The 27,430-nt window shown below is 52.4% G+C and overlaps 7 protein-coding genes across 7 annotated transcripts; 4 read left to right on the top strand and 3 right to left on the bottom strand.

Annotated features, from left to right (window-relative positions):
* Positions 1–246: 246 nt before the first annotated feature.
* On the bottom strand, positions 247–2,655 carry dus3 (tRNA-dihydrouridine(47) synthase; the record flags this gene model as incomplete). Its single annotated transcript, XM_014689036.1, has 3 exons — positions 247–328; positions 398–2,332; positions 2,387–2,655. The coding sequence occupies 3 exons, from the start codon at positions 2,653–2,655 to the stop codon at positions 247–249; spliced, it is 2,286 nt and encodes a 761-aa protein (XP_014544522.1).
* Positions 2,656–3,632: 977 nt separating this feature from the next.
* Positions 3,633–5,183, top strand: GPA3 (Protein GLUTELIN PRECURSOR ACCUMULATION 3; the record flags this gene model as incomplete). The annotated part of the gene is made up of 1 exon (XM_014689035.1): positions 3,633–5,183. One exon carries the CDS (start codon positions 3,633–3,635, stop codon positions 5,181–5,183), a length of 1,551 nt encoding a protein of 516 aa, XP_014544521.1.
* A 437-nt stretch (positions 5,184–5,620) lies between these two features.
* Positions 5,621–6,383, bottom strand: RCF2 (Respiratory supercomplex factor 2; the record flags this gene model as incomplete). Its single annotated transcript, XM_066130681.1, has 2 exons — positions 5,621–5,682; positions 5,750–6,383. The coding sequence occupies 2 exons, from the start codon at positions 6,381–6,383 to the stop codon at positions 5,621–5,623; spliced, it is 696 nt and encodes a 231-aa protein (XP_065986710.1).
* Positions 6,384–13,543: 7,160 nt separating this feature from the next.
* SFP1 (Transcription factor SFP1) lies at positions 13,544–16,031 on the top strand (the record flags this gene model as incomplete). The annotated part of the gene is made up of 4 exons (XM_014689033.2): positions 13,544–14,274; positions 14,575–15,612; positions 15,685–15,865; positions 15,930–16,031. 4 exons carry the CDS (start codon positions 13,544–13,546, stop codon positions 16,029–16,031), a joined length of 2,052 nt encoding a protein of 683 aa, XP_014544519.2.
* A 1,842-nt stretch (positions 16,032–17,873) lies between these two features.
* Positions 17,874–20,292, bottom strand: rngB (RING finger protein B; the record flags this gene model as incomplete). The annotated part of the gene is made up of 3 exons (XM_014689032.1): positions 17,874–18,798; positions 18,857–19,787; positions 19,848–20,292. 3 exons carry the CDS (start codon positions 20,290–20,292, stop codon positions 17,874–17,876), a joined length of 2,301 nt encoding a protein of 766 aa, XP_014544518.1.
* A 924-nt stretch (positions 20,293–21,216) lies between these two features.
* Positions 21,217–22,980, top strand: slp1 (WD repeat-containing protein slp1; the record flags this gene model as incomplete). The annotated part of the gene is made up of 1 exon (XM_014689031.1): positions 21,217–22,980. One exon carries the CDS (start codon positions 21,217–21,219, stop codon positions 22,978–22,980), a length of 1,764 nt encoding a protein of 587 aa, XP_014544517.1.
* A 1,161-nt stretch (positions 22,981–24,141) lies between these two features.
* toa1 (Transcription initiation factor IIA large subunit) lies at positions 24,142–26,068 on the top strand (the record flags this gene model as incomplete). Its single annotated transcript, XM_014689030.1, has 3 exons — positions 24,142–24,261; positions 25,008–25,885; positions 25,984–26,068. 3 exons carry the CDS (start codon positions 24,142–24,144, stop codon positions 26,066–26,068), a joined length of 1,083 nt encoding a protein of 360 aa, XP_014544516.1.
* Positions 26,069–27,430: the final 1,362 nt, after the last annotated feature.

Raw genomic sequence — 27,430 nt, 5'->3', positions numbered from 1 at the left:
CCGGCGAGAATACGTAACTGTTGTTGAGAAGCTCATTTATTTTCCTATCTTCCCTTGAGCTGTGAATGTGACTTGGTACGTGATTGCAGTCCCAAGCGAGAGCGTATATAGTTCCCTATTTTTATACCTACCTCAGCCGTACAAGCAAAGCAAACTCCTAATGTAAACCACAATTGCGTAGCAACGTTACTCCCTTTAATGCACATGTGTATCTTTCATCTATTCATCCATGTCACATCATCTAGTTTAACCCTCTGCCTCATAAGCATTCGACCGATGTTTAGGCTGAAACTCGAATCCAGGATGGACCGGTCCCAAGAACATTTCCCTGTGAAGCGAGTTAGCAACATCAACAAGGGGAAACCAAGCGTTAAAAATAATAATGAGAAAAACATACGTAATCTTGATCCAGTCCTTGTAATTCCCACTGGCCATTAGAGTCTCCAAATCATTCCTTCCCACATAGGCCGGCGGACGATCATTCAAACTAGGTGGCAGCACCTCCAGCAGGCCGACGGGGACATAGCGATGCGCAAAACTCAACCACTCCAGTAGGAAACGTCTGGTGAACCCGATGCCGAGCTCATCTGAGCCCCAGGCGTCGAGACCGTAGCGTACAAATTTCTCAATGTACGTGAGACGTTCGGAAGCAGATTTATCGAGATACTGACCCTGTTGAATCTCTTCAAAAAGCCAGGGCTTGATGAGGGCGCCACGACCAATCATGACGGTGTCGACACGGGATTTGGAAACATGCTCAAAGTATTCCGTGTGAGAGTAGCAGTCGCCATTGCCGAGGAAGTACATCCTTCCGTCTTTAGAATTGGGGAGGGTGCTCGCGTCAGGCTCGGCGGCAGTGTCGGCCAGGGCGTCCCTTTGCTCGTTGTAGGTCTTGATAAGGGCCGCGCATTCACCGATGTAGCTCCAGTCCGCGCGTTTGGTGTACCGCTGCTCTCGGCTGCGGCCGTGAAGGGTCAATGCCGCGCACCCGGGGGCGCCGAGGCGTTCGCGGTGCTCGCGTGATCCAAAGGCGAGTTTGGAGATGACAGAGGGGGCCGTTGGGCGAGACGACTTCACGCCCGTTCGTATCTTGGCGGTGATGGGAATCTCGCCGGACATGGCGTTCATGCCGCGGATCATACGTTCAAGCTTGCCCTGGGATTCGAGAAGAGCTGAGCCGCCGCCGGATTTGAAAACCATGTCGATGGGGCATCCGCAGTTGAGGTCGATAAGGCGCAGGTGAGGGCAGTAGCGGTTGAGGACGTCGGCGGCCTTGGTGACGATCCAGGGCTGGTTGCCGGAGATTTGGGCACCGAAGCGCAGGTCGCGCGAGTTGTCGTAGTTTTCAAAGACGTAGTTGTTGCTGCTGGGCTTGAAGGCGGGCGGTTGGATCTCGGATTCGTGCGCCTTAATAAGCGTCCAGTCTGCCTTTGTACCTTGCAGGAGGGGCATGCCCATTGCCATTTCGGAGTATGTCAGTTCGCAACCGAGTTCGACGCAGAGACGGCGGAAGGGGAGGTTTCCCTGGGTGGTCAGCGGTGCGAGAGTGGGTGTTTCGGGACCAAAGTACAGCCGGCGCTTTTCGGAGGGCTTGAAAGGGGGGTCGACGAACTGGGCGCGGAGGTCCTCGATGCCTTCATTGGACTGGTCCTTGCGACGATGGTGGAACGAGTTGTTGAGGGTGGCTTCGTCGTTCATCCACTTGATGTACTCGTCTGCTTTGGCGAAGTCGATTCGCTTACGGTTCAGGTCAATCTTGGTACTCATAGCGACGTTGTTGTAGATTCCTGCTCGGCGCTCATCAAGTTCATCACCACCGGAGACCTTGGTTGACGTTGCCATGGGCACTGTGCCGTTGGATTCCGTCTTGTTTGAGTTATCAATGAGAACCAGCTCCTTTCGGCCGTCCTCATGCTCCAGCTCCCTCATGTGGCTCTTAACAAAGCGGCATTTCCAGCCGGAGAAACAGACGCCGTACTGCTCAAATACGGGACACTTGCCGCCAAAGGTTTCGACATCCTCGCGACGTCCTTCTTCGAGATACTTTCGCAAGTCGTGGGACATGCGGCACTCGTCACCGAATTTGCACGGGTGAGGTGAGAATTCGGGGTACATGGCGCGACTGTTACAGAGCTGGATGGAATCTCCGAAGCGGCCAAAAGAACGTTCGGTGTTCTGGCCCTTCTTTCTTTTCTCCTTTTTCCCCCTTTTGCCTTTCGCACCTCCGTGGTTGTCTCTGCGATCTCTGTCATCACCACCACGGCCTTCAGCGGCGTCGTCATCCGCCATCTCTGATTCTGAATTTCTTGATGTAGATACACCAAGAAGGTACCTGTGCCATGTTAGGATAGCAATGGGTTGTAGTTGTTATTTACATAGTACTCACTCCTTCTTAATTGGTGTTGTGCCTACACGACGGTCGATGGGGGCGCGTGGTTCGGCAACAGTCTCGTCATTGCCGTTTGTTGGCACATCTCGGGACTCCTGTCCGTCGGGCCCCTCCGTAGAATTTGAACCTGCTCTTGAATGGGCTGCATCGTTCACCTTAAGTCTCTTCGCAGCTGGTTGCTCAGGAGTATCAAGTTCATGATGTGTCGTTTCTGGGGCAGGAGTAGGAGCAGGAGCAGGAGCCGGAGCCTGCTCTTGGCCGTTCATTTTTGAGTCAACACTCTCAGGCATTGAAAGTGCTGTGGGCGGCTGATTCTAATGGCGGGATCGATGTGTGATGTTGAACAAAAAAAATCCTCGTTCCCTGTAGTCAGAAGATACGGTTAAATGAGACTCTCAAGCACGAGACTCGACTGGGCCTGGCTATTATGGCAGCAACCAGCTTACCAGCCTTTTAATCATAGGGCGACCAGTAGCTTCAAAGGAAGATGAAATTAGGCTGCGGCCGAAATGTGCCCCTTTCGAACCTCCTCCCGAGTATATTGTTGAAGTTGGGCTTACCAGGTGGCGGAGACAAAAAAAAAATTCTACATGCTCGAGTTGCAGTGTCAAAAACGGGCCCGCCAAATGGCGCCTGGTGTAATTGACTGCCAGTTGCAGACAGTTGGCGGGCACCTGCGTCATTGCGTGCTGAATATTATTTGCTAAGCTGGTTTATTGGACCTGCAAGAAGGAAGGGCAGCCGGAAAAAAAAAAGAAAGGAATTGGATATCTGAATCAATGTTTCTTTTCCTTTCTTTTCCCGGGGAGGAGGAGGGGGTTTCATATCGGCACCGTTCTACTACTCTTTGCCAACGTTGATACGCATGCCACAGCTCGCATCCTTAATGTGGTGGGGTTCGCGGGGAGTAGCAAGTGGGCAAGAGCGACTGGGCCTACGGCTTCGTCACAGCTCCCTGCTCCCTGCTCCCTGCTCCATCTCACTACCATGCCAGCCCAATTGAAGTGCATTTGCAGCATTAACCGCATTGCTGCTACCCCTCAGACGCGCCCATCATGTGGCAACAGCTCATTGTGCCATATTAGACGTTGAATTGCACTCTCCCAGCCCGATGAAATTACCCAATTCCTCGCCCTTTGCTTCTGCCAGTCCTGCCCGTCAACCTCGTGTCCCCCCCACGCAAAGGCCGTCGTCGCTTGTCATCACCCGGTGGCCGAGGCGATGAGCTTCGGCTGGTGATGCCATGGCGGACTCTGGCAAGTCGGTGCGTTCCCCTCATAAGGCGTCCAAGACAAAATCTGCCCGATCGAGCAAGGCACTCGCGAGCGCTTCGCCAAGCCAACACACGACAATATATCGTGATTCAGACGATTCCGATCAAGAACCTGCCCCACTGCCGCGGAGTCATACACCAGGCCATCTCGCCAGCAAGAGCATCAATGACAAGCGACGAAAGACTTCCGACGTCGCTATCAGGCAGCGATCCCAATCCGCCTCCCAGGTCGCATCCAGTTCCACCTCAAGCACATATCCAGCCAAGGCGCCTCCCGTTTCAAATGGGTCTGCTGAACCCGCCGTGGAGGATGGAGAGAAGGAGAAGGAGAAGGACAAGGAGAAGAAACGACCACTGACGACGGGCTCGCGAACCGGTTCCTCTGTGGCTGCCAGTAGTCGAAAGGCCCCATCTTCCGCGGCAACAACTCGAACATCTAACAAACTCACTCGACCTCCTCGGGGACAACACGTCCCCTTCCCATCGCTTCCCGATCCCAAAGACGCGCCGGATGTCGAACCCGCCCCGCCATCTGGCTTGTATTGGTCAAAGGCGTTTGTATCAGGATCGCCGCACTCAAATCTTCGAGCTCACACGACAACCTTGATCGGGTCCAATATTTACGTCTTTGGCGGATGTGACGCGCGAATATGTTTCAACACCGTCTATGTACTCGACGCCGATGCCTTCTACTGGTCTGTCCCGCACGTGGTAGGCGATATTCCCATGCCACTACGCGCAATGACCTGCACTGCCGTGGGTAAGAAGCTCGTTGTATTCGGAGGTGGTGATGGCCCGGCGTATTACAATGATGTATACGTCTTGGATACTGTCAATTTTCGGTGGACAAAGCCCCGTATAATAGGAGACAGGATCCCGTCTAAACGGAGAGCCCACACGGCATGCCTATACAAAAACGGCATCTACATGTTTGGAGGCGGCGACGGCGTCAGAGCACTCAACGACATTTGGAGACTCGACGTCAGCGATCCTAGCAAAATGTCATGGAAGCTCATATCCGGGCCTGAAAAGATATCAAGCTCGACCTCAACCACCAAAGACCACCGCCCCAAAGCCCGGGGCTACCACACTGCCAACATAGTCGGCAGCAAACTGATCATATTCGGCGGCTCAGACGGCGGCGAATGCTTTGACGACGTATGGATCTACGACGTGGAGACACACATTTGGAAATCGGTCTCCATACCTGTTACCTATAGACGCTTATCCCACACGGCTACGATTGTTGGTTCATATCTCTTCGTGATTGGAGGCCATGACGGAAGCGACTACTGCAACGATGTGATACTACTAAATCTCGTGACGATGACGTGGGACAAGAGGAAGGTATATGGGAAACCGCCAAGTGGTAGGGGATATCATGGAACGGTGTTATATGATAGTAGGCTATTGGTGATTGGAGGCTTCGATGGCAGTGAAGTATTCGGAGACGTGACGATACTGGAGTTGGCGGTGCATGCATATTATTCGCAGATAAGTCATTTCACGATTGAAGTTTGAGCCGGAGTTAGTATAGAGGGCAATGTAACGCGGTTAATAAAAAAATCACAATACTGCGATTCTAGCAATCTGGTCACTTCCAATCTCCAATTCCCAAGGTATTACCTAGTGTACGTATGAACCTGTGTTGGTGTTCTGGGAGAAATTCTACGAAACTGCGATGATTTGATAACAGCGTGATATATGCACACCAGTCCCGGGCCAAATGTCTAATAAATAATACAATTTGATGTTGATGTTTTGACGCCAAAAAGGTACATGTACAATGCAGACTTGACCAAGATTCCAATTTTTAATGCCACCTGGATGCAGCTTCCCAGAACGCCATTCTCCCTCCTCTAATGTGACGGTATTTCGTGCCTCTTCAAATGCAGAATAGGAGATGTATGTATGTGTAATGCCATCATGAGCCGACAGTCCCATGTTTGAATGCAGATTTAAGCCCTGTTCTCCGCAGCCTTCTTAGCAGCCAATCGTCGTTCCTCAGCTTCGACCATATCTAACACCAACAATCGTTAGGCTCTGTTCAGGAATACCAAAAAAAAAAGGGGGGGGCAAAAACTCACCCATCCATAAATCTTGGCCCTCATACTCTTCCTTGTGAATCTTCTTCTCAATCAAGTGCTTGTGCTCAGGATCATTGGGGTCTACCACCATGACCGTCTCCCACCGGCCGCTGCCCTTCTTGGCATCGTGCATCTCAAAGGCAGCGCTGACGACGAGCACGGCCAGTGTCAGCCCCTGCGCGTAGACACGAGCCTGCACCAGCTTCTGCGAGGTGCTCATGGGAGCGCGGCCGACGAGGGCCAGCGCGACGGCCATACTCGCCAGCCACGAGACGAAGACGATGCTGTAGCGATTCTCCTTGCCCCATTCCATGAAGCGCTCGTACGTCGACTCGTTCTCGCGCGCAATCTGGATGGCTCGCTGCGAAGCGTCCTTGTAACCGTAGCTGGGGTCGTTTTGTCGCTGGAAGTTATTGGAGTACCGCTCGGCGTTGACAATGGCGCCAAACGTCGCCGTCGACGTGACGAGGAACGCACGGAAGGGGACGGTCAGCGACCGGAAGGCAGGGTAGCGGCGTGAGGCGAACACTACACCGCCGAGGCCGAGGGCCAAGCTGGCCGTGCCGCCGATCAGGCCGCCTTTTACGACGACGTTGTAGTGGGCCTTTTCCTCTTCTTTGCTGACGACCTTCATTTTGGGAGCTTGTGCGGTTGGTTGGTTGGAGTTTTGATGGATTGAATGGGCGGCGGCGGTGGTGGTGACTTATTTATGGAATGATGTCGTTGGTATTTTGAGTTTGGAGGCTTGGGTGGAGTGCTGGCTGGGCTGTTTTGAGTTGCCGAAGCTCCGGGCCCGAAAAAAAAAAGAGAAGGACAGAAAAGAGGCAGGAACGCTGCACCAAAAAGGCGTTCAGTCACCGCGGGGATTGTAGAGGCAAAAGTGGTGCGCTCCGGAGTGCGGCTTTACCGATGAGATTTGTCTAGGTCAGGAACCCGAAAGGGATATTCTGTGTCCCGTGATGCTTGAGGAAGAGAGCGATTCCGTATGAGTTGATTCGTGTAAATGCCGCGATGCTGGTGCACGAATTATCGTACGACGGCTGGACAGCTTGCTTCCGGCGAAATCCTTGTCCACCAAGGGAAGCAGGAGAGGGCGGAATTGATGTTGAAAGGCCAAGTTGATCGTGGTGCAAAACAGAGTTTCTAAGTCACGGGTTGAGGACGAGTGCAGCGGCGCAATGGGTGGCATATAAGTATCTACAAAAAACATAGCCAGTCCAATACGTAATTCTCATGATGCCCGCGCCCGGGATGATGTCAGCCCAGTGCCATTGTGCAGTCATCGAGGCTTGAGGCCAGTGGCTGCCGTACGAGGTGCAACCGGCACGTGACTGCTCTAGGCATCTGACAGCTATCCTGTTTCTCCCGACGCCCAAGGCCGAGAAATTTCCGCCACTGTATCCTGATGTCTGCCTTTTTGCCACAAAACGGCGATATCCGCCCTGCCGAACCATCTGCGAGCAATCTCTAATAGCCTCCCGACGCCGTGGTTACCCGTCCAGAAGAAATGCTGGCCGTTCTAATGTCGTCATCGTCATCACTGGCCGACCCGACAACGCTTAATCATGGCCATGCCGCATCTTACTACGAATAGGCAAATTCGACAACTTGGCCCTGAGTGGAGGAACCTCGCCGACAGCACATGAGGCATGCCCGTCGATATTCAAGCATACTGTGCTCCATAGGCACGGAGTATTCCGCACTTAGTCGCCGCTGTCTGGCCAAAACAAACAAGGAGGTCGCGTGGCCGCCTTCCCAAGTCGTCGCTCTTTGCGAACGACACAAAAGCCTCAAGTAGGCCAAAACCAATTTCTCAGTTCCTAATCCCGGGCAGCATCAGTCCCCTTGACCCTTTTATGATACACCAGGCGGCAGAGGATGGACCCGGGTTACTATGTAAATTGTAATCGGCGGCGCCCTTCCGCCGTGCATCTCTTACATGGACGGGACAAACTAAGTCATCCAAGTCCGACGGGCGATGACCTCGACTCGGCTGTCTTCTTGCTAGCTTTCCTGTGCCTCCCACCTACTGGCGTATTCTTCCTACCATGGTCCTTTATTCAAGGCGTAATCATCTTGATCCTCGTTGGCTGGCTCTGATGCCATTGAGCTACTCGAACGTTTCCTAGCGGACCTACCACAAGCTACTCTATGCAGACCCATTTCTCACATGGTTGATGGATACCGATTTCTAACCTGTCCCGGTCTAGCTGTTCCTGGGAAAAGGATGAAAATGCCAAGTCGCCTGTCGAATCAATGAGTCGCGGAACGCGGGAGGCTTCTCGGCAGTCTTGTTTTGTATGTACTATGTACGCATTGGAATTAGTACTAGTACTACGTACATCGAATATCAAGTCCGCTGTAGGAGAACTGCACGGCCGCCGGCCTGGACGCAGACGAAGTTCCCACTTGCCGTATTCTCGGGGATTTCGGTCAGGTACCGATAGATGGCCTCAACAGCCTGAATCTTGAAATCTAGGTCTACTTGACCAATCATGTCTACCTACCTGGTAGGTAGTTCTTGATCTTGGCCTACGAGCCAGGATGCGCGACCAAGAGCGAGACTGTGGCCACTTTGCATTCATCACACCCAGCATGATATCAAGACGATGATTAAATTACCCATGTGCACACAGTATTGCACTCTGTATTGTACTAGTCCAAATGCATCACATCCATAATTGTTGACCCTGGAGATCTGTGGACATGCTGTCAAGCGGATGATGCAAAAGGTCCGAGCGAGTTGGGATTTTGTATCTCAAGCATCGGCCCGTCGCATGAGCAAGGATCGCTTACAATAGCTTGCGTCTAATAGCATCCGCTGAGGCTGGTTTTGTCAAGGCCCTTATTTGCTTGCTGCGATATTGTACAACGCACCGCACAGAGTATGTACGCCGTACGCAGCATGACAGTGATGATCCTTGACTAGAAGAAATACCCCTGTTCGTGCAGGTCCTTCGTGTGTCTCATATAGAAGCAGCACTAGTAATAGTATTCACTAGGAACATGTGTGATTGTTCTTCGCTACCAGGAAAGCCATCATCGTCAAACCACGGTTTGTGCGGCTTGTCCCTTGCAGGCTTGCCACGTTTTGAGACGAGCGATGGCACATCAGAGCCCCTTCGTTTCGGCATTCCATGAACTGTTTATTATCCATGGAGTACTAGTTGGAAAGGAGCGCGGAACCAACGGACGAGCATACGAGCGCTGGAAACACTCTTGAGCCCACATAATCCGTCCGTTTCGCGGTCCTACACATGCAGGATGCGGATATTAGGTAACTTACCAGATGTACGTATGTACGCCTAGTCGACTAGTCCCTGCATTTGCCAAGTTCTCATTCCTAGAAGCCGGCCGGCAAGCCAGCAAACTTGTACCGAGTTGACCCGCCACGGTTACGAGACAATATCCACCAGTGACTCGGTGGCACCGAGCTGTCCAGGGCATCCACTTACTTGCTCTGGAAGGGATCCATTTGTTCCATTACTGGGCGATGGGCCTGCGGAGCAGTTGATTGCACAGGGTTCAAATGTTCCCATTGTGTTCAATGTTCCTGACAGCTCCGCTACGGGGACAACAAATCTGGCGAGAAGCCGCCACGAGGCACAAGCCTAGACCAAGAAGCTGGCTGTATAATAGCCATGGCAAACACTAAGACGAATCTATCCCCCAGCCGAGGATAGCTTTGTGAATGAGTTGCCCAGATCGTCACTTGTGGACTGGACAGTGAAGCCAGGCTACGGCATGTACCACAATCTTCCGCAACATAAAATTGACAATTATTGTCGTGGTCCCCAAATCGACTGTCACCATGTCTGATAGTCAAAAGAGCGCGGATATCGGTGTTTTGTCCGCTGTTGCTATCAGCAGGGGACTGGTAATGCCGGCCGGCTGAGTGGATAGTTCGTGCGTTGGTTGCGGTGAACGCAGGAGTAAGTGTCTGCACCAAACTCCTAGAGTCCCAAAAACATCCATATGCACCTGTTCTAACATTATAAAGGTAGCATGTATATGTAAAGAAGCAGATTGGAACTGCAAGGGCATGGTGGACTGGGAAGTCTAATTGCCAAGTAATGGATGATGCAGTGGTGCAACCGCCACAGAGTAGCATCTCAACCAACAATGGAGTTTGGGGCCCACGGAATGTTTCCCGATCGACGTCGATTGTGATCTGTGAGTGCGCCCAGTGGTATTGCGCTACGAATGGAGGCCCAGCGCGAGCCCATGGACGTTGTGGTAGTGACCCGAGAGAAGAGGTCGGCCAAGTGACTCTTGACGATGGCGCTGTTTCCGAAACCCAGTGCAGGCGTATGACTCGGGCTTCCGGCTATGCCACATGTTTGCGGTAAGTTAAGGGAACCGGCCGATGCTGACTGGTAGCACTACTCCGTACCAGATTGTAATAGAAATTCATAGGGTCCACTATCCAGTGGTTTGGAGGGTCACATCTCCTGTGATGGATGCTGCTTGTAATATTCATTGCAGGTGGAGGCTGTCATAATCTTGGCGTTGGTGCCAAAGCATGTATAATGTATGGACCCAATATCATCCTCCTTATAGTACCAAGAACTCTGGAGAAGGAGCAAATGCACAGGTGAGTGTAGCGATGGGACACGAGGACACCCCAGACACTTGGAGCACCAGATGCGTAGGAAACTGTTGATCGTGGGGAGGTGAAGGCTGACAATAAAGCTCAATGTTCCTGCCAGGGGTTCACATATATCTTGGTAGGAGAGCGGAGGATGCAGTGACGAACCAATTTCCGGCCAGACAACGAACCCTGGTGTATGAGGTTGAACTTATGTCTGGCGGGTAATCGAATCTCGGAGCCTCATCCATGTCTCAGGTCAGTGGCGGCTGGATAATAAACTACAGTACGGAGCATGTATGGAGTACTGAAAGTCGGTATGAGAAATGTACTGGCAGGTGACTGCTGAGCCACCGTCTCAAATGCAATGCATGAGACGCGGCTGTCTCCTGCGGATGCGGGAGCAAAACACCACGAAAATGTCGAGTTAACCGCCGCTGTTGCCGCCTTGACGTAGCACATAGATCTGCGGTGTGCGAGCCCCGTCAAGTGCGTCTCTTTGTGTGCAAACCAGACGTCACCGCCGTTGTGAAATGAAACGCCCCGTGAATGAAAGGCAGGGTTTCCCCTGATTGCCAGATGGTTGGGCATCATATCGGAAACACTGTATACAGAGTACAGAGTACGGAGTAGCGAACAAGCGAGTGACTCTGTCGCCTGGCTGCCCAGCCAGCCCAGCCTCACGTACACACAGACCAGTGTACGGAGTACGTATGCTGTCAATAGGACAAAGACGCATGGCAGAGTGATCTACATGGACTGATGCAAGTCAGCGGTGTGCAATCCCATGTAAGCTTGTTCTTTGACCACTAGTACTAGTAGATGCATGGCTCTGTGGCTTTTCCTTTGTCCGCCGACCCATCCGCGTAGATATCCAATCTTGTACTATCCCCCTGAGAAGCGACAAGCGATGTCGCGACGCCTGCGAGTCGAGAATCTAACTTTATCCCTGGCCGCGAACTCCGTACGGAAATCGACTGGTCAGGGTATCAATCCATAGTAGGTACTCCGTACTACCTAGGTATGTATCTTGTGCGGGGGCGATGGAGAGTTGGATCCAAGACTATGGAAAGCTTGACGTGCAATAGTATTGAGCGAACATACCGATGGGAGCCTTTGCTTGTTGCAGCCGAGCGCATTTAATTAAGTAGTAACTGAAGTAGAGGCTATTATAGACCAGGGCTAGGAATAGGTCGTACTAGATGAGCTGAACTCGATACCTACTTTATGCATGTACTTGGGAGACTCGGGCAATACATGGCCTTGAAGCCGTGGAAGGCACGATTTGCTGTACATATCTACGGACGTACCTCATCTCCTGGAGTCGGTTCCACCCCACTCAAATGATCTGCGCCTATGCCTATGGGGTGAATGAATATATTGTTCTTTCTGCGACGAGCTCACTTGAAGTGCACGCGTTCACTTGACGCCTCCTTGGTTTAGAAAGTTGTCAATAGAACCCCGCGTGTCTGATCTGAATGAGACTGGTGCTTGCGAGCCTTGAAGCCAGCTACCTACCTAGGTACCTAGGTACTTAAGTACTTAAGGTAATTCAGGAGGTACCCACCTGGTCAGGTACTTGAGGGAGGTTGCTTGGCAGCTGAAATCGCGCACCGCGCCTGGCTTCTGCCAGTACTACTATTAATAAAAACACCACATGTTGATAGGGAAGGAACGACGGCTCGCGTGACACCTGACAGCTTATTGCAAGTAGTACAACACTGTAGTAGTACTATATACTGCCAGGCGAAGTGGCAACGGGAGATGGACATTTCCCATGAACTTTAGAATGTGAGCCTTTCCCCTCTGAACCCTTGATCCTTACTAAGTACTTAAGTACCCTGGCCATGAGACGCCCCTTCTCACTTGGACTCATCACACGAAGTTGGCCCTCGCAGCAAGACTTGGAAAGACCTCATCTCGCATAATGGCGACAAGCTACTCAAGTACTTAAGTAGTTAGCGCAGGTCCCTTTCCGTACTGTGTACTAGTGCTTATTAGTTGGCCTTTCATCCTGGCTGACGTCTCGATACGCCCATCCGGAACCAGCAACCACCCCAGCCTTGGCATTTTATCACCACCACGTCCAAATATTGTATCCGTGTCGATTTGTTCCGCCTTTGCTCGCCGTAGCATGCCATACTCTTCTGCTCTGGTACGTGTTGCAAAGGCCCAAGAGGAGACTGGTATACTCCGTATCGGTTCCTCGTCCAATCCCACCCCGTCGGCTCCGACTTATCGTGCCCATACGCGCTGGTCCCATCCGTCCGATGCTTCCCTCTAACAATACTACAATAACACACAGCACCGTCAATAGTACAATACCACCAGACATTATAGCCTTCTCCACTGCACCCGATGCCGAGAGGTTCCAGAGATCTGCCCTGACTCATTCACTGGCCACCTTGTGCCCACCCTCTGCCAGACAGCCACGGTCCTGGCTGGTCAAATTGCCTCCAACTGAGAGGTCACAGTCGTCATCTGTGGCACCGGCCAACTCAACTGCCTTGTAGGTAGGTGGTTGATGTCACTCGCGGTTGTATCAGTGGCCCATTCGCATCCCCCTCGACGCGGCGTCACGCCCAACCGACTTACACGCTTCGCGCGACGAGGCAGAGAGGAAGGTTGACCGGCGGCCCACCGCGCAACTTTATTGCAAACAGCACCCGTCAACGAAGCGTGCAGTCCAAGTCATGGCAGGATAAATACTCCATACATCTGGGGACGTTTGCCCAGATCTATGCATGGGACTCTTTTCGGCGCATGCCAACCTTGTTGCTCGGATCATAACGACGTGCACTGATATCTGCACGTCACCACCACCACCACGACAAGTATCCATACGTGCTTGGGTATCTGGCCCAGCCGCATCATTGTTCTCTAGTCATACCGCCTGCACCATGTCGCAGCGCTGGGACCATTAATAAACCGCACAAGGAGCCATCCTACCTTCCCTGAACTGCCTTGGACGCACTCCATACCACTCTGCTGCCAGAGGCAGATTCACCGTTTTGCGCCTTGTCTTGCTTTCCGAGCTCTCGTGGCTACCATGCGCCAAACTTGAGGCCAGGGCTCCCTTACCTGACAAGCCGGACACGCTGAAGTTCGAAAATACGAATCGACCGACAAAACAGACCAAGGAACAATACGGCACCGGGGTACCCTTCGAGCAGGAGTGCACGACGGACCTCGAGCTGTCGCCAGCCATGTTGTCCGCCTTGCAATGGTTTCAGAGCGCCAGGGACGAGCGGCAGCCGAGGAGCGTCTCGCCCACGTTGCCTGCGCCGAGTTGCCATGCCACTTCTGGATCCAGCGCCATGGCAAGCGCCAATAGCCCCATGGCCCACGCCAATGCCAACGCCGACGCCACCACCTTGGCCAGCTCCAGCGACCTCGCTGCCTATTCCGCGGCCGTCGCCTCCACCCACGCCAATGCCCACACCCAAGCTGACTCCAAGCCTGGCCTGTCGGCCTTCTCATCAGAGTCGCAGACCCAGCCGCAGTCCCCGTCATTGTCGCCTCAAGCGGAAACTACTCCTCCCGACCTTTTCTTCCCAAGATCTTCCCAAAGCACCCGTGCCACATCCGTCGTTAACGCCAGCGCCTACTCCTCGAGGCCGTCTCCCATCGACACATCCCCTTCAGACACGACTGTTTCTTCCACCTTGACCGACACCACTTCCATCACTAATCCAGACGAAATCACTCACGCCACCGACGACTGCGACGCTTCAACCATGACTTCGGGCGCCCTCGACGCTGGCGCCATGGGCCGCAGCCGGCGGGACTCCTTCGTCAGCGCTGGCCCGAAACCCATTTCCGTGAATAACCAGAACCGAGATAATGTCAACCGCAACCGCCGAGAGTCTCTTGCTGGCAGTCTTATGGGTGGCATGAGCTGGGGTGGCATGTCGTTTGGTAGTTTTGTTCGTGACGAGTAAGTCTGTCCCTGCCATGCGTCCCTGTCCCAAGCATCGACACTTCATTGTTCTGTCGCTTCACAGCAGCGACCTGGTTTCCTTCTATTGCCTCAGTATTTCCGGCATGGGACGTACTGCGGCAACTGGCTACTCGGGATTGCTATTGCGAGTGTTCGACATTGCCTCTCGTGTACCTACCCCCTCACCCTTCATACCATTTATCACGCTCAGGCACCTGTGGTACTTTTTGGACGACGCAAGGAGTGGTGCATCGTACCTTACCTTGATGTTTCAATACTGACACCATCGCGAACTAGTGTTATGATGCAGGGCACTTCGCCTAATCCATTTGGCGGCGGCATTCCTCAGTCCTCTTCGTTTCATTCATCGTCTTACCTTCCAAAGTTGGAAGCCAATTTCATGAGAGACTTCACCTGTTGTGGCAAGATTTTACCCAACCTGCACGACCTACTGCAACATTACGAAGAAGCCCATACTCAGGCCAGCTCCAATAACTCGAGAAATACTGCTTTTACCCAGTTTGGCATGCAAGGCGCCTCCAATATGTCCAGTTCACGGACGACACCGACCGGGTCAAGTCAACCGGGTCCTTCACAACCGACCGGCCAACCACTTTCTCCTGGTTCAGGGCTTTCCATGGGTGGCATTGGGTCCGGCATAAGTGGTGGTCAGATGAATCCTGCTTTGGCTACCAACCTTAATGAGGATATGGAGGCTGTCGCGGATATGGAAATGGACGAAACGATCGGTACTATGGAGCTGGATGACAGCAATAAGATGCACCAGACAAGACAACTATTTGGACAACAGCAGCGACCACAACTTAATATGAATACCTCCGGGCTTACTCAGGGTCTTCGCACTTCCCAGCCACCTACGCCAGCTGCTGCTAGCTTTGGCCTCCAGAACAACCCGACCGTGTCCTCTGTCAACACTCCAACCCTTGCAACTACGCAACAGATGCCTCAGCATCCAAACCAACCAGCTGGAGACATGGATGACATGGACGAGGACCTGCCCGGGATGCCCATGGGTGGCACTGGTTCGACTGATCTCGGCGACGGAAACTTTGCAAACGGCAACGACTCCAACTTCTGCATTAACGATCCCGGCAAGCACCTATTCAGCCCGAATGGCGCTTTCCCCCAAGGCAATCGGAGTATTCAGGCCCAACTTGCTCAGCTCGGCCTGGCCCAGGGTCAATTTGCAGACCCTCAAAGCAACAAAGTTCTCTTGCAAAGGCTTCAAAGTATGATGATGCCCGAGGAACACAAACCGTTTAAATGTCCAGTTATTGGCTGCGAAAAAGCCTACAAGAACCAAAATGGATTAAAGTGGGTGTTTCACTCCAGTGAGGTCACATCTGCGATGTACGGTAGCTAACCTAGATTCTTTTTTAAAACCAGATATCACAAGGCGCACGGCCATCAAACGCAACAGTTGCACGAGAACGGCGACGGAACGTTTTCGATTGTAAACCCAGAAACGAGTGCGCCATACCCAGGAACAATGGGCATGGAAAAAGAAAAGCCCTTCAACTGTGAAACCTGTGGCAAACGCTATAAGAACTTGAACGGACTGAAATATGTGAGTTACTATGAAATCAGCATTTTCAAACTTGGGATGTGTCGTCGTCTAATTGCTTCGTCAGCATAAATCGCACTCCCTGCCTTGTAACCCAGAGTTTAAGCTTCAGGCACTTGCTGCAGGCTTGAGTCTACCAGGTATTGGGGAAGACCAAATGATGCAATAAGAGAGAGGCAGGACCTTCAAACATACTGTGGGAGCCAGCTAGTTGTTGGCTCCCATGCCCGACACCAGCAACGGGAGGAACACCACGTTCATGTGCCATAAAAGACCTCCATGTCAATACGATAGGCAGGGCTTCACCCGCCCTGTACTATTAAACATTGGATCACCGGCACGAGTTCATGTTACCTCCCCCCCCGAAAAGTTATTTTCCGAGCCTCTTCTACACCTATTACGTCATCGTTTTTCTTTACCACCCGCCCTTGGCGCATTGCGACGGCGTTGCAGTATATCCTGATTCTGGTAATTACCGAAGTTCAGGCAGAGTCTGTTTAGATACCCGACTTGATCTTTCTTGGGGTTATATCGACACTTATTACCCCGATTCACCAACGCGGTCTGCTGAGCGCTCTGCCCGCATGGGCAGCCAATTCAGTCTAATAACACCAGAGTGCCTTGTGCTTTTGGGGTGGCCAGTTTTCTTTTCCTGTCGTCTACTAGCACAATGATACCCGGCGGCTACCCCGCCATCTTTGGCGGGAAAATGTTACCGATGAATTATACTGGTTCTCATAACGGCTCACCCCGTCCTCGCCTTCTCTTCCACGTCTGATTCCCATCGTCGAGCGAAATGATGAAGACAAGACAAAAGGCCCGTTGGTGACATGACCGACACAATATAGTGGGGTCTGTCGATGAATTGTTACGAGTTTTATAAAGCAGACGAGAAGGGAGACTCAAATTTGACAAGAGTTCTTCCTCGGTGCTGCTTGTATGATTTTGGAGACATGAAATCACGGAGATTTTTGGTTTTGGGATGCCCTTGCTGGTCTACCCAGTTGTTTATGCGCCTCTGATACGCGTCTCTTTTCTGTGCCTTGTCCTGGTTCCGATATCACCACTCTATATGCGTCGTTGTTCACGGCAAGGCTTCAGCCGCTTCTTTTTAGTCTGTGTTGATTTCATTTGTTGATTATTTATGTTGGCTTTTCATGCAACACCTCGGCAGCTCGCTGGGCTTGTGAATAGGGAAATCTGGAGTTCTACATACACCCCCAACTGCTTGTTATTTGGTAAAAAGTTAAAACTGGATTCTTATAGAGAAAACTGCATGGGGAAAATTGGTTTACTATAACATCGTCTATCAATGAATAGAATGGATGCTGCCACCGGCCCAGTAACTATTCTGTTCACCCTCGACTGTGAATGTGGAGATTCCTGTGACGCTGTAGTATTTGTTGTGAGCATGTTGGAAGAGCATTCAAGCCGTTTCTGAGTTCCATTCGTGGCATGCCAAACGGGACATGAAGGTGCTACCTGTCCTCGCAGGGAGATGGTTGATGCTGTCTAGTATGCACGTCTATTATCAAGTGTGTGCCGACATGTCGCGGTATTTCATGATGTATACGTGACACTGGCACCTTGCTAGGCCTGTGGCTATTGCCTCGTAAAGAGTAGTACATGCTCTCTTTCTGTACTGTCGAGACTATTGGAGTTTGAAACGCACGAAGACCTTGGTAATGGTTTCAAGTCAAGTCTTGCTATGAATAAAAGTCTATTGAACCCGCATAATCAGTCGAACAATGCACAACAAACCATCCCCCAACGCCCAACAATGCACCATCCAAAGCACAAAACGGTCATGTAAAGCAAGTTCCCAGCAACGACAAGGCTGAAAACACAAGTAGCACAGTCTCCGATACCAAGAGTGCTGCTGTTGCCGCCGATATCACTGATACTCTAATGACAGACATTGACGTCATCCACTGGCGTGTTCCCGTAATTTCCGATTCATTATAACTCATTGGCTAGCTCAGTTGCAGGAGCCATCAGTGCATCATGACCATTAGTTGGTTTCCATGCCCTCATCATCGTCGGCATCAGATTCCATCATCTGATGGTTGCTGCTGATGCTCCCCTTTCGGCCACCGTGGCTCCCGTCTCCGTACCTCGCATTCATGCCGCCCCACTCCAAGTCTTCGCCGGCAACTACGCGGCCCTCCATGTCGATTTCTTGTGAAAGCTCAACAAGCGCAGAGCGAGGGAGCCGAAGGAAGCCTTGGGTGCGAACGATGCGCCCCCAGTGAGTCATGCAATACATAGCTGCACGCTTGCGCAGCCACTCCTCACTAGCCAAGCCTGAGCAGTACCAGATGACGCATGCATTTTCGACGTCCATCTCTTTGGCAAGTCGGTTGACACAGAGCAATCTTAGATGAGGGATGTTATAAATGTTGGACATGACTAGAAGACCAGCCACGTCCGAGAGATCTGTCGTGGCGTCACTATCGGCCTCAAGCGTTCCATGGATGCTGTCCGTGTAGAGGTAAAGGAGAAAGGCCTTTACTACCGAGTATGGCTCGGGGATGTGCATTTTTTTGGTATGGAATTCCGCCATTTGGGCGTTGTATAGCCGTGCAAAGTGAGGCCAGCGTGCTTGCAAGATGAGCTTGTGGACATGTATTGGCTGTGATGTTGGGGCATCTGACGCAAGCCAATTTTCGTCCCGTGATGAAGACTTGGAGCGAAACAAGCCAGAGCTGAGAACGTCGTCGTCTTCATAATCTTCAGCAAGTGCAGTGATTATGAAATCTGTGCCACTTCCGGATTCCGGCGGTTGGTTGAAAAGCTTGGCAAGGTCGCCACCTAATCCTTTTGATGGCTGGTCAAATGCCCTTGAATGAGCTAGTGGCCGTGATGCAGCTCGAGGCTCTGGAGTCATATGGTTACCGAGGAAGCCGTATCTTCGCAAATCAATCTCCATGATATCACTGCAATGAAGTTAGTGGCCGGATGGGTTATACTTGGCTCACAACGAGAAGTTCTTACCTGAGATACTCTTCGTATCCATTTGTACCCATATCAGTCGAGGCCAGATCAGTCGGACAACCAAGAAGCCACGCCTTGGTGCCATCCTCATTCATGGTACAGTAGTGCCACCTATATCCAGATTTAAATATTTCTCGGCCCTCGGCTAACTTCTGCCATCTCAGAGTATTCAGATCCAAGACCGACAACGAACACTCTCTTGGACTGATAGTAGCTGCTGGTGTTACAAAATCGAGTAGGGTGCCAGAGGCATACTGATGATAGTGAATTCCAGAGCCTTGAGATGGGAGTGCCTGTCCGAACATGAATTTTACCGCGGATATAGTTCCTGGAGCCATTGGGGCGTAGGTCTTCAACTGAAATGATGGCGGGTTTACCTGCGCAGTTCTTGAGTTTGCAGCATAGCCAGATGAACCAACGACTGGAGCAGGTGCCATTGTGTAAGGTGGGCGAGGAGAACCGCTTGCTCTACTTGCCGCAGAGTTGCGGTCAAACACACCTATGTGCGGTCGAGGATCGAATTCTGGACACCCTTTCAGATCTAACCACCACAGGTCACTGATCTTGTCCATATCCTCGCTCAGACCTCCAAACACCCAAACGCGGTCATTCCAAATATAAGCGGAGTGATCGAACCGGCCGACGAATCGCCATGCCTTGGACCAGGTAAAAGTCCTGAGATCAAGATAGCAGATGTCATCTAGAACATAATTGTTCTGACCGGTAATGCCACCAATGATGAAGAGCTTGTCCTCATGCAAAACGGCGGCGTGTCTGGCTCGGCCTTTGGGAATAGGGCCGAATACTTGTGGCTGAGTCCAGTGAGCAGTTTTGAGGTCGAAGACGATGAGATCGGAGAGGTACGTTCGATGCTCGTTTTCGCCGCCGAAGACTAGGAGCTTGTCGCCTTGATATAAAGTGGCTGTATGGCCTAATGAGATGAGTTAGCTTGGGAATCCGAGGACACAAATCGGCCGGGGCAGTCCCGTACCCATTCTTACGCCAGGAATATCACCGTAGTTGTCGACCAAGCTCCACTGGTGACTTATGAGGTCCAGGCGAAGCACATGGTTATATACTTCATCTGTGTACTGGTCAAATCCGCCAAAGGCATATATTTGATTATTCCCACAGTATGTCACAGATGCATTCACTAAGCAGGCAGGCCGTTGGCCCAAAGTGCGTGTGATTTTTGGACGGTATCCATCCGCGACAGGCCGGGTCCTGGCCGGGGAGTTTGGCATGATGTAGGTGTTGTTCGACGATGAGGCTGCAGAGGTCGGAGTCGGGATTGGGGCAGCATTCATTGATGGCGTTCCTGACAATGTCAAGCTGGTGATAGCAGAATTTGGATGGATTGGGGCCCCGGCATGGGCTGCTGGGCCACCAAAGATGGATGATGCCGGCGCGTGGCCGGGAGTTGAAGGTTGCGCCATGCTCATGGACCTCGCTGACGCCGCTCGATCAAGTCATCTCAGCCGCAAAGAAGGCAACAGACCTGTTAAATAGGTGAGTTTCGATGCTGACGAATGGACAAGAAAGAAACGGGGGATTCGCAAACGAACAATGGGACTGTGAAGGACACACACAACCGGTGAACAGTGATGCCAGAAAGCCGAACGCTTGGACTATCCACAGAGGTGTTCAAGTTGGAAAATGGAGTAGATTCCAGGGCGGCTAATTTTTGCTTGTTGGTCGGAGACTCTTCAACCCCACTATGGAACACTTTGGGCTAGACTTGTGTTTACCCCCTGCTCCTGCCCCAGACAATTACAGGGATATTTGACCGAAAGAGGCGTAGTGCCCAAACTGGCCAGGACTCGGCGCGGAGGTTATATTATCCGTCTCCTGGCTCCCGTTGCCTGGACAGACCTGTAGTGGGGCCCAAAGTAAATAAAAGGAATCGGTGAATGACATCCTCATTACCACTTTTCTTGCTCTACAAACCACGCACATCCTTCATCCGATACCCCTTGACATCATTCTGCTCTCTTATTTTACGAAGCTCTTTTGCTTCGCTAAAGTCAAGTGTATCAAAAACCAAAAAAAAAAAAAAAATCATAGAAAAAAAATTACCAGACAATCAGCCTTGTACAACTCATCAACTTGGAACAACTACAACTCGTCTACTCGATCGTATCACTTGCCGCAGCTCTTCGACCCACCCACCCATTTTGCCAGATCTTCATGAAGGCATAGTTACAGTCATCGGATATCGAATACCGACATAAAAATACGGATTGACCCAGGAACCTTTAGCTAGAGTCTCTTGGAACTCGTCTGAAAACCCGCTGGCAGGTGTCAGTGGATGCACGTAAAGACATCTCCAACGCAGTCAACGCACAATATCGTCTGATATCATGGCTACTGTAACTATATCAACGCCTATCAAATCCCACAAGGGTCTCTTCTCTACCCGTACCGCCGGCGGGCGGATCCCTCTTACCCCCTCCCCTCGACAGTCAGGCAATGGCGTGAACTCGTCACCGTTTACTCCCGACAAGCATACCAAATCGACCTACGGGGGGAACCTCATGGCGCACTTGGCTCGCTCCTCCTCCAAGAATCCCCATCGCGAGTCTCCAAAGTCCAACATTGCCCGTACCGTTTCTACGCCTCGCAAAGCTCTTGAGCTTGGTGTATCTGACTTTACTCTCACTGGAACTGGTCTAAGGACGCCCGGCAGTGCCAAGTCAAGGAAAGCCCCTTTGCGACAAAAGCCCGCCAAGGCCACTATCAACTATGGTGGCGACCGCTTTATTCCTAACAGGGGCGCCAGCTCAGCCATTGCTAATGCCGGTTCCAGCAAGCTGCCGCGAAGTGACCGTCAGCGGCCAAAGACCACCCCAGCAGATAGCTCCTCGGTCCTATCCTCTGCAGCCGATGATGCAGCCGCCGCGCTGGAGGGCCTTAGCATCAATGATGAAGAAGCGGATAACTACTCTCGTCCTTCTCCCAACACTGTTGCCTACCAAGACTCCTTGGCCAGTGCGTGCGGAGTCAAGCTCAACACTCGAATTCTCGAGTTCAAGCCCGCACCCCCCGAGTCATCTAAGCCGATTGATCTTCGTCAACAGTATAACAGACCTCTCAAGCCAAATGGAGCCAGCTCTGCTCAGCTACGACGGCGCATCGCTACTGCCCCTGAGCGTGTTCTTGACGCTCCTGGACTCATTGATGATTATTACCTTAACTTGCTCGACTGGAGTTCTGGAAACCAGGTTGCCATCGGTCTTGAGCGCAGTGTCTATGTCTGGTCTGCTGACGAAGGCAGTGTGAGCTGCCTTTTGGAGAGTCCTGCAGACACTTACGTCAGTAGTGTTAAGTGGTCTGATGATGGTGCCTATGTTGGTGTTGGTCTTGGAAGCGGTGAGGTTCAAATTTGGGATGTTTCCGAGGGACAAAAAATCCGCAGTATGTTTGGCCACGATACCCGTGTTGGTGTCATGGGATGGAGCAAGCATCTGCTCTCTACCGGTGCCCGCAGCGGCCTGGTGTTCAACCACGACGTCCGTATTGCTGAGCACAAGGTTGCTGAGCTCGTCTCACACACTTCCGAGGTTTGCGGCCTGGAATGGCGTTCAGATGGTGCTCAACTCGCTACTGGCGGCAACGACAATCTCGTGTCCATCTGGGATGCCCGTTCGTTGTCTGTTCCCAAGTTCACCAAGACCAACCACAAGGCCGCCGTCAAGGCTCTTGCCTGGTGCCCATGGAACATGAACCTGCTAGCTACTGGCGGTGGTTCTTACGACCGTCATATCCACTTCTGGAACTCCACATCAGGTGCTCGAGTTAACAGCATTGATACAGGCTCTCAGGTGACATCTCTTCGATGGAGCCCTCATTACCGAGAGATTGTCAGCTCCAGCGGCTTCCCAGACAACTCCCTCAGCATCTGGAGCTATCCTACTCTTGTTCGCAACGTCGAGATACCTGCTCATGAGAGTCGTGTTCTTCACAGCTGCCTGAGCCCAGATGGTCAAATGCTGGCCACGGCTGCTGCTGACGAAAGCTTGAAATTTTGGAAGGTGTTTGAGAAGAGAGCCGGCACGACCTCTGGCATCGGTGGCTCTGGAGCCTCCGGCAAGGCTGATATGGCCAAGCATATGACCATTCGGTAAATAGAACGTGACATGAATAGTAACTTGTCAAACGGTAGGTATGAGAGCTGTTTCATTCACTAGTTGACTTTGGCGTGGGTGGTCAAATTGTAAGCGCGGCGCTCTGGAGTTTGTTTTGTACTCTTTTCAGCACGTGGCACGAAAGCGCTTCTCCACGCACGAATGAAGCAGAATGGGAAGGTCTACATACGAGTGACGACTTGACGTTGACGGCGTGTATCTTGGGTTACAAGTGTATATATGAATTTTGGGCAGCAGACAGAGTTTGGTGATGATTAGGGCTTGGACTTGGAAGTTTTAAATTGTAATTGTCTGGTTAGTATGCGGCGCCCTTGTCTGAATGTGCCTGTGGGATCAGCAGTATGAGGTAACACATGATAGCATTTGCCAGTAGTCCATACTTGTATGCTGGCAGTATCGCTGGTTTGGTTGGGTTGGATAGAGGAGCATTTCTACGTCGGGCCGAGTCACTGAGTTCGGTTGCAGGTGCCCTTATGAACGGAGGGGCGTCAGCGACCAAACTCACTACGCATCATCCTATTCAAAGCCCAATCTTGAGTGACCGAGACAGCGCAGCGGTTGCCGCCCTGATGCGACGTAACAAACCTAAGCCCAGCAGGTAAAATGATATATACCAGTATGACATGGCCCCCATCTTCCTGCTCCGTTCAGGCGCACCGGACCAAATGTGTATGGAGCCTGCCTCCAGCGCTAATGAGGGCGACTGATTACTAAGCGCCGGGGGATTGTGGAGGGGCCTAAGTCGTCGAAATCCACCTACCACAGCCATCTCTCACCACTGCACACCACGGGCCAGGATACAGCGAACGGCACCGAAACCCTTGTATCAATTTCGAACATACAGGCAAAAGCACGATAGCCCGCCGTCGCAAACGCAGACGCATAATTATAGGCAACAAGGACCGTGAAGTCTCGGTGATTTGGGCGCCACTGCAAGGCTGGGAGATTTCCATCTGCACTCGACCGCGGCCAGTGACAGACAATCGGCCTTTGTACATTCTCGACACCCCGACGCGGCGAAACAGGTTGCGACTAGTCCTCGACACCACTTGAAGTCGGCGACGGGATTTAGGAGCTGTGCTCAGGTTCACCGGATTCCAGTGTCGTACGGGCACGCTACGGCTGCGACAGAAGGCCATCATGTCGAACCAGGCGGTCGGAACCGTCTACCAGACCATCATCGATGAAGTCATCAACAGTTCGCGGGTGGACTTTGAAGAGAGCGGCGTGGAGGAGAATGTTCTAGAGGAGCTGCGTCAGGTAAGAAGTTGCTCTCCGGCTGTCCGGTTCCCCCTTCAGATGATTTGCTTCGGGGCGGTTGCAGCGAGGATGCACCATGGGAGGCGAACAGCCGCAAGCCCTTTGCGGGAGCCGTGCACCCCGACAGAAGCCATCAATCCGGATTCCGTGGTGGTCCAGGATTTCTCGGATGGAATTGCGAAGCCAGAAGTGCTGCAGCAGAGCGAGTGCGATTGCGCATCCATGGCTGCAGTGGCGGCAGGACGGATGGCAGTCACTCTGGGGACCAAGAAGCGGGCGAGAGGAGGCGGGCAGCCCAGCGCTATATGGGCCTTTTAAGCTCCCCGCCCCCCTGCTCAGCTGTTGGCATCACTGCCTGCTCCGCCTGGTGTGCCTGATCTGGCCGCAACTCTGCCTAGGCACCATCGTCACCATGGCCCCCCCCCAGCAAGTCACGTGCCGCCCCATATCGGGTCCCCAGGTGTCGGAACGGCGTACGGGGACGACTTACACGCTCCCACGACTTGGGTGAATAGTTGAGAGGCGCCGTCTTCTGTTGGGGCCTGCATGAAGATGGCAATGCTGCTGGAATCCCATGAATAGCCCATCCCAGGAAGCTTTTCTGGCTTTATTTATAGACCTGCTCTCGCTATACCCTCCCACCGCAGCCTAATCTGCCATCATCTCTCCCTCATCTCGTCTTGCGGCCGATCGAAACCCCGAGATCTCAGCTTTGTTTGATTGATTTAGCTAACACGCCCTATTAGGGATGGCAACAAAAGCTTTCTCAGCTCGACGTGGCTCGGTTCCCTTGGGATCCGAAGCCTGAGCCACCACCACCTGCTCCAGCACCCGCGGCTCAACCACAGCCCGCTCCCCAGAGCAACACGACCCAGGCGCAGTTCTCACCAATCATATCATTGCCCAATGCTCCAGGTGCCCCCGGAGCTACAGGGCCAAACGGCATCAAGTCTGAGCCCGGCATCGTTAAGCAGGAGGCGAACATCAAGCAAGAACCCGGCACGGCAACAGCCATGCCAGCCTTGCCCAACTACAACGGTCTAGATAAATCCAGCGTTGCGGCTAGCAGAGCTGCCCAGCAGCTCCAGCTTCAGTATGGCATGCGGGCTGCGGGCTCCATCAATGCTATCCAAGGTCAGCAACAGCAACAGCCTCAGCAGCAGCAGCCTCAGCAGCAACAACAACAAGGCCAACAGCCCGCTGCCGGCCAATCAAGTATCTCCAACGGTCAGACCGATGGTCCTGGTGATGTTGACGAGGATTATGAAGGTATTCTGATGCAGCGAAATGCCGAAGGCACTCTCAACGAGCTCGGCCGCGTCGAAATCGACCGCATGCTTCACTCTCAAATTGCAGCCAGGGCAAAGTCCATGGAAGGCGGCGGCCTCATGCTTCCCCTAAAAGAAGCAACCAAACACACTGCTACGTCTGCTTCAAGGAAAAGAAGGGGGATTGTAGGGTACGACGGAGGAGACGATGACGACGACATTGACGACGAAGACGCCATCAACTCCGACCTCGATGATCCTGAGGACGAGCATGATGACGATGAAGTGGATGACGAGGGGCTGGGTCACATTATGCTATGCATGTATGACAAGGTCCAACGAGTCAAGAACAAGTGGTATGTCTTTTTTATTTCGTTGCTCACCCTACAGTACCACACCAACATCTGGGTGTTACATACACGCGGCGACACGAGTCAATGCTGACAGCCTGCAGGAAATGCACTCTGAAGGACGGGGTGCTCACTGTCAATGGCAAGGAATACGTCTTCCACAAAGCAACTGGCGAGTATGAGTGGTAGATTCTGTCCACCCACAACCGTACATATTATCCGCCCACCTGCCGCTGTTATTCCTCTGGGAAACGGTGCGGCAAAGGCGGCTATTCAGAATGACGCATATCGGGGGCTGTCACGACAGGTGAGCCGGAATTGGTGACGATACCTTCACGCCTCAGACGGGATGAAACATGACAAATTTGATACTAGTGGGGGCGTTTCGTTACATTTGTACAGTAGACCTAGTAAATCGAATTGAAAAGGGAAATATTGCCAGCATCTTTAGCGTGTGAAGTGTAGTTGATTGGGAGGGTGTAAGCGCTTTCAACGGACGGACCACCCCTTCTTGACGCTGCAAGGATACGTTTTATCATTTTCTTTTCGCCAACCTTTCACCGGCTACTCGTCACGGTAATCCTACGGTCGAACCAACGTGCATAGGATATATGCACCAGTGGCACCACAACTAGCCGCAACTCCAATCAAGTCTCGCCGATGCCGCTTTTCACGACCCAACAGCCAATACGGAGTACTCCCGCCGCGTTATCACAACACATGTACGATGCGGGGGAAAGGGGGCCATGGCCTGCGCGGCAGAATGACCAATTTGCAGCCGTCGCATACAGACAGATAAGCGCAACAGGCGCCGCTTGTCGCGCTTGAAAGCTCACCGCGTCAGGAAGGCACTTTTGGTAGCAATTAGATGTGCCGTGCAGAAAACGAGCGGTGATGCCTGAAACGGAACACTAGAGGTATCCGTTTGCCCACCGCAATGCTTGTAAGACGAGGGCTGTCCGGATATTGGTCAGGTAGCGGTCCTAATGCGGCTGGGCCATGCGAGCCGAATCGTGTCGTGGCATGCTAGAGGCGAGAACTGGCCGACTTTGAGGCATATCCAGGCCGCACAAGCTGATGTGTAATAATTTTGAACTGACATTTTCGGAGCTGCCAAGCCATGGTGAATGCTTGCGGCCTGCGTTCCGTATCCCCTCCCGTGTTGATTTGCCCACTGGTTTCCCTCGTCTGCATGTGTCATGTGGACAGATGCTAGACTGATGAAAAGAAGGCGTAGGGGGACCGCATGGACGGCCAGCTGGCTTCAACTCTACCCCGTACTCAAGAAGCTGATCCCGTCCCAGCACAAAGTACAGCCACGCAGCTGTACTTTGTGACTGCGTCCGCAATTTCATCCAACTCCTTACACCCCCCACACGTTGTCCCGACAGAACGGTTCAGCCAATGGAAGGCGGCGGGATGTTACACAAAAACTGCCGGTGAGTTGTTTTATCGTCTTAGAAGCGGCCATGCACGAGGAAGAAACGACGACAACGCTTGGACAGCCTTGCTTTCTCAGTTTAAAACCACATTGCCGTCAGCCGTCTGTCG

Source organism: Metarhizium brunneum, chromosome 3 (assembly GCF_013426205.1).
Source record: "Metarhizium brunneum chromosome 3, complete sequence".
In the NCBI taxonomy this organism is placed as follows: Eukaryota; Fungi; Ascomycota; class Sordariomycetes; order Hypocreales; family Clavicipitaceae; genus Metarhizium; species Metarhizium brunneum.
This window is presented reverse-complemented; position numbering and strand designations above follow the sequence as displayed.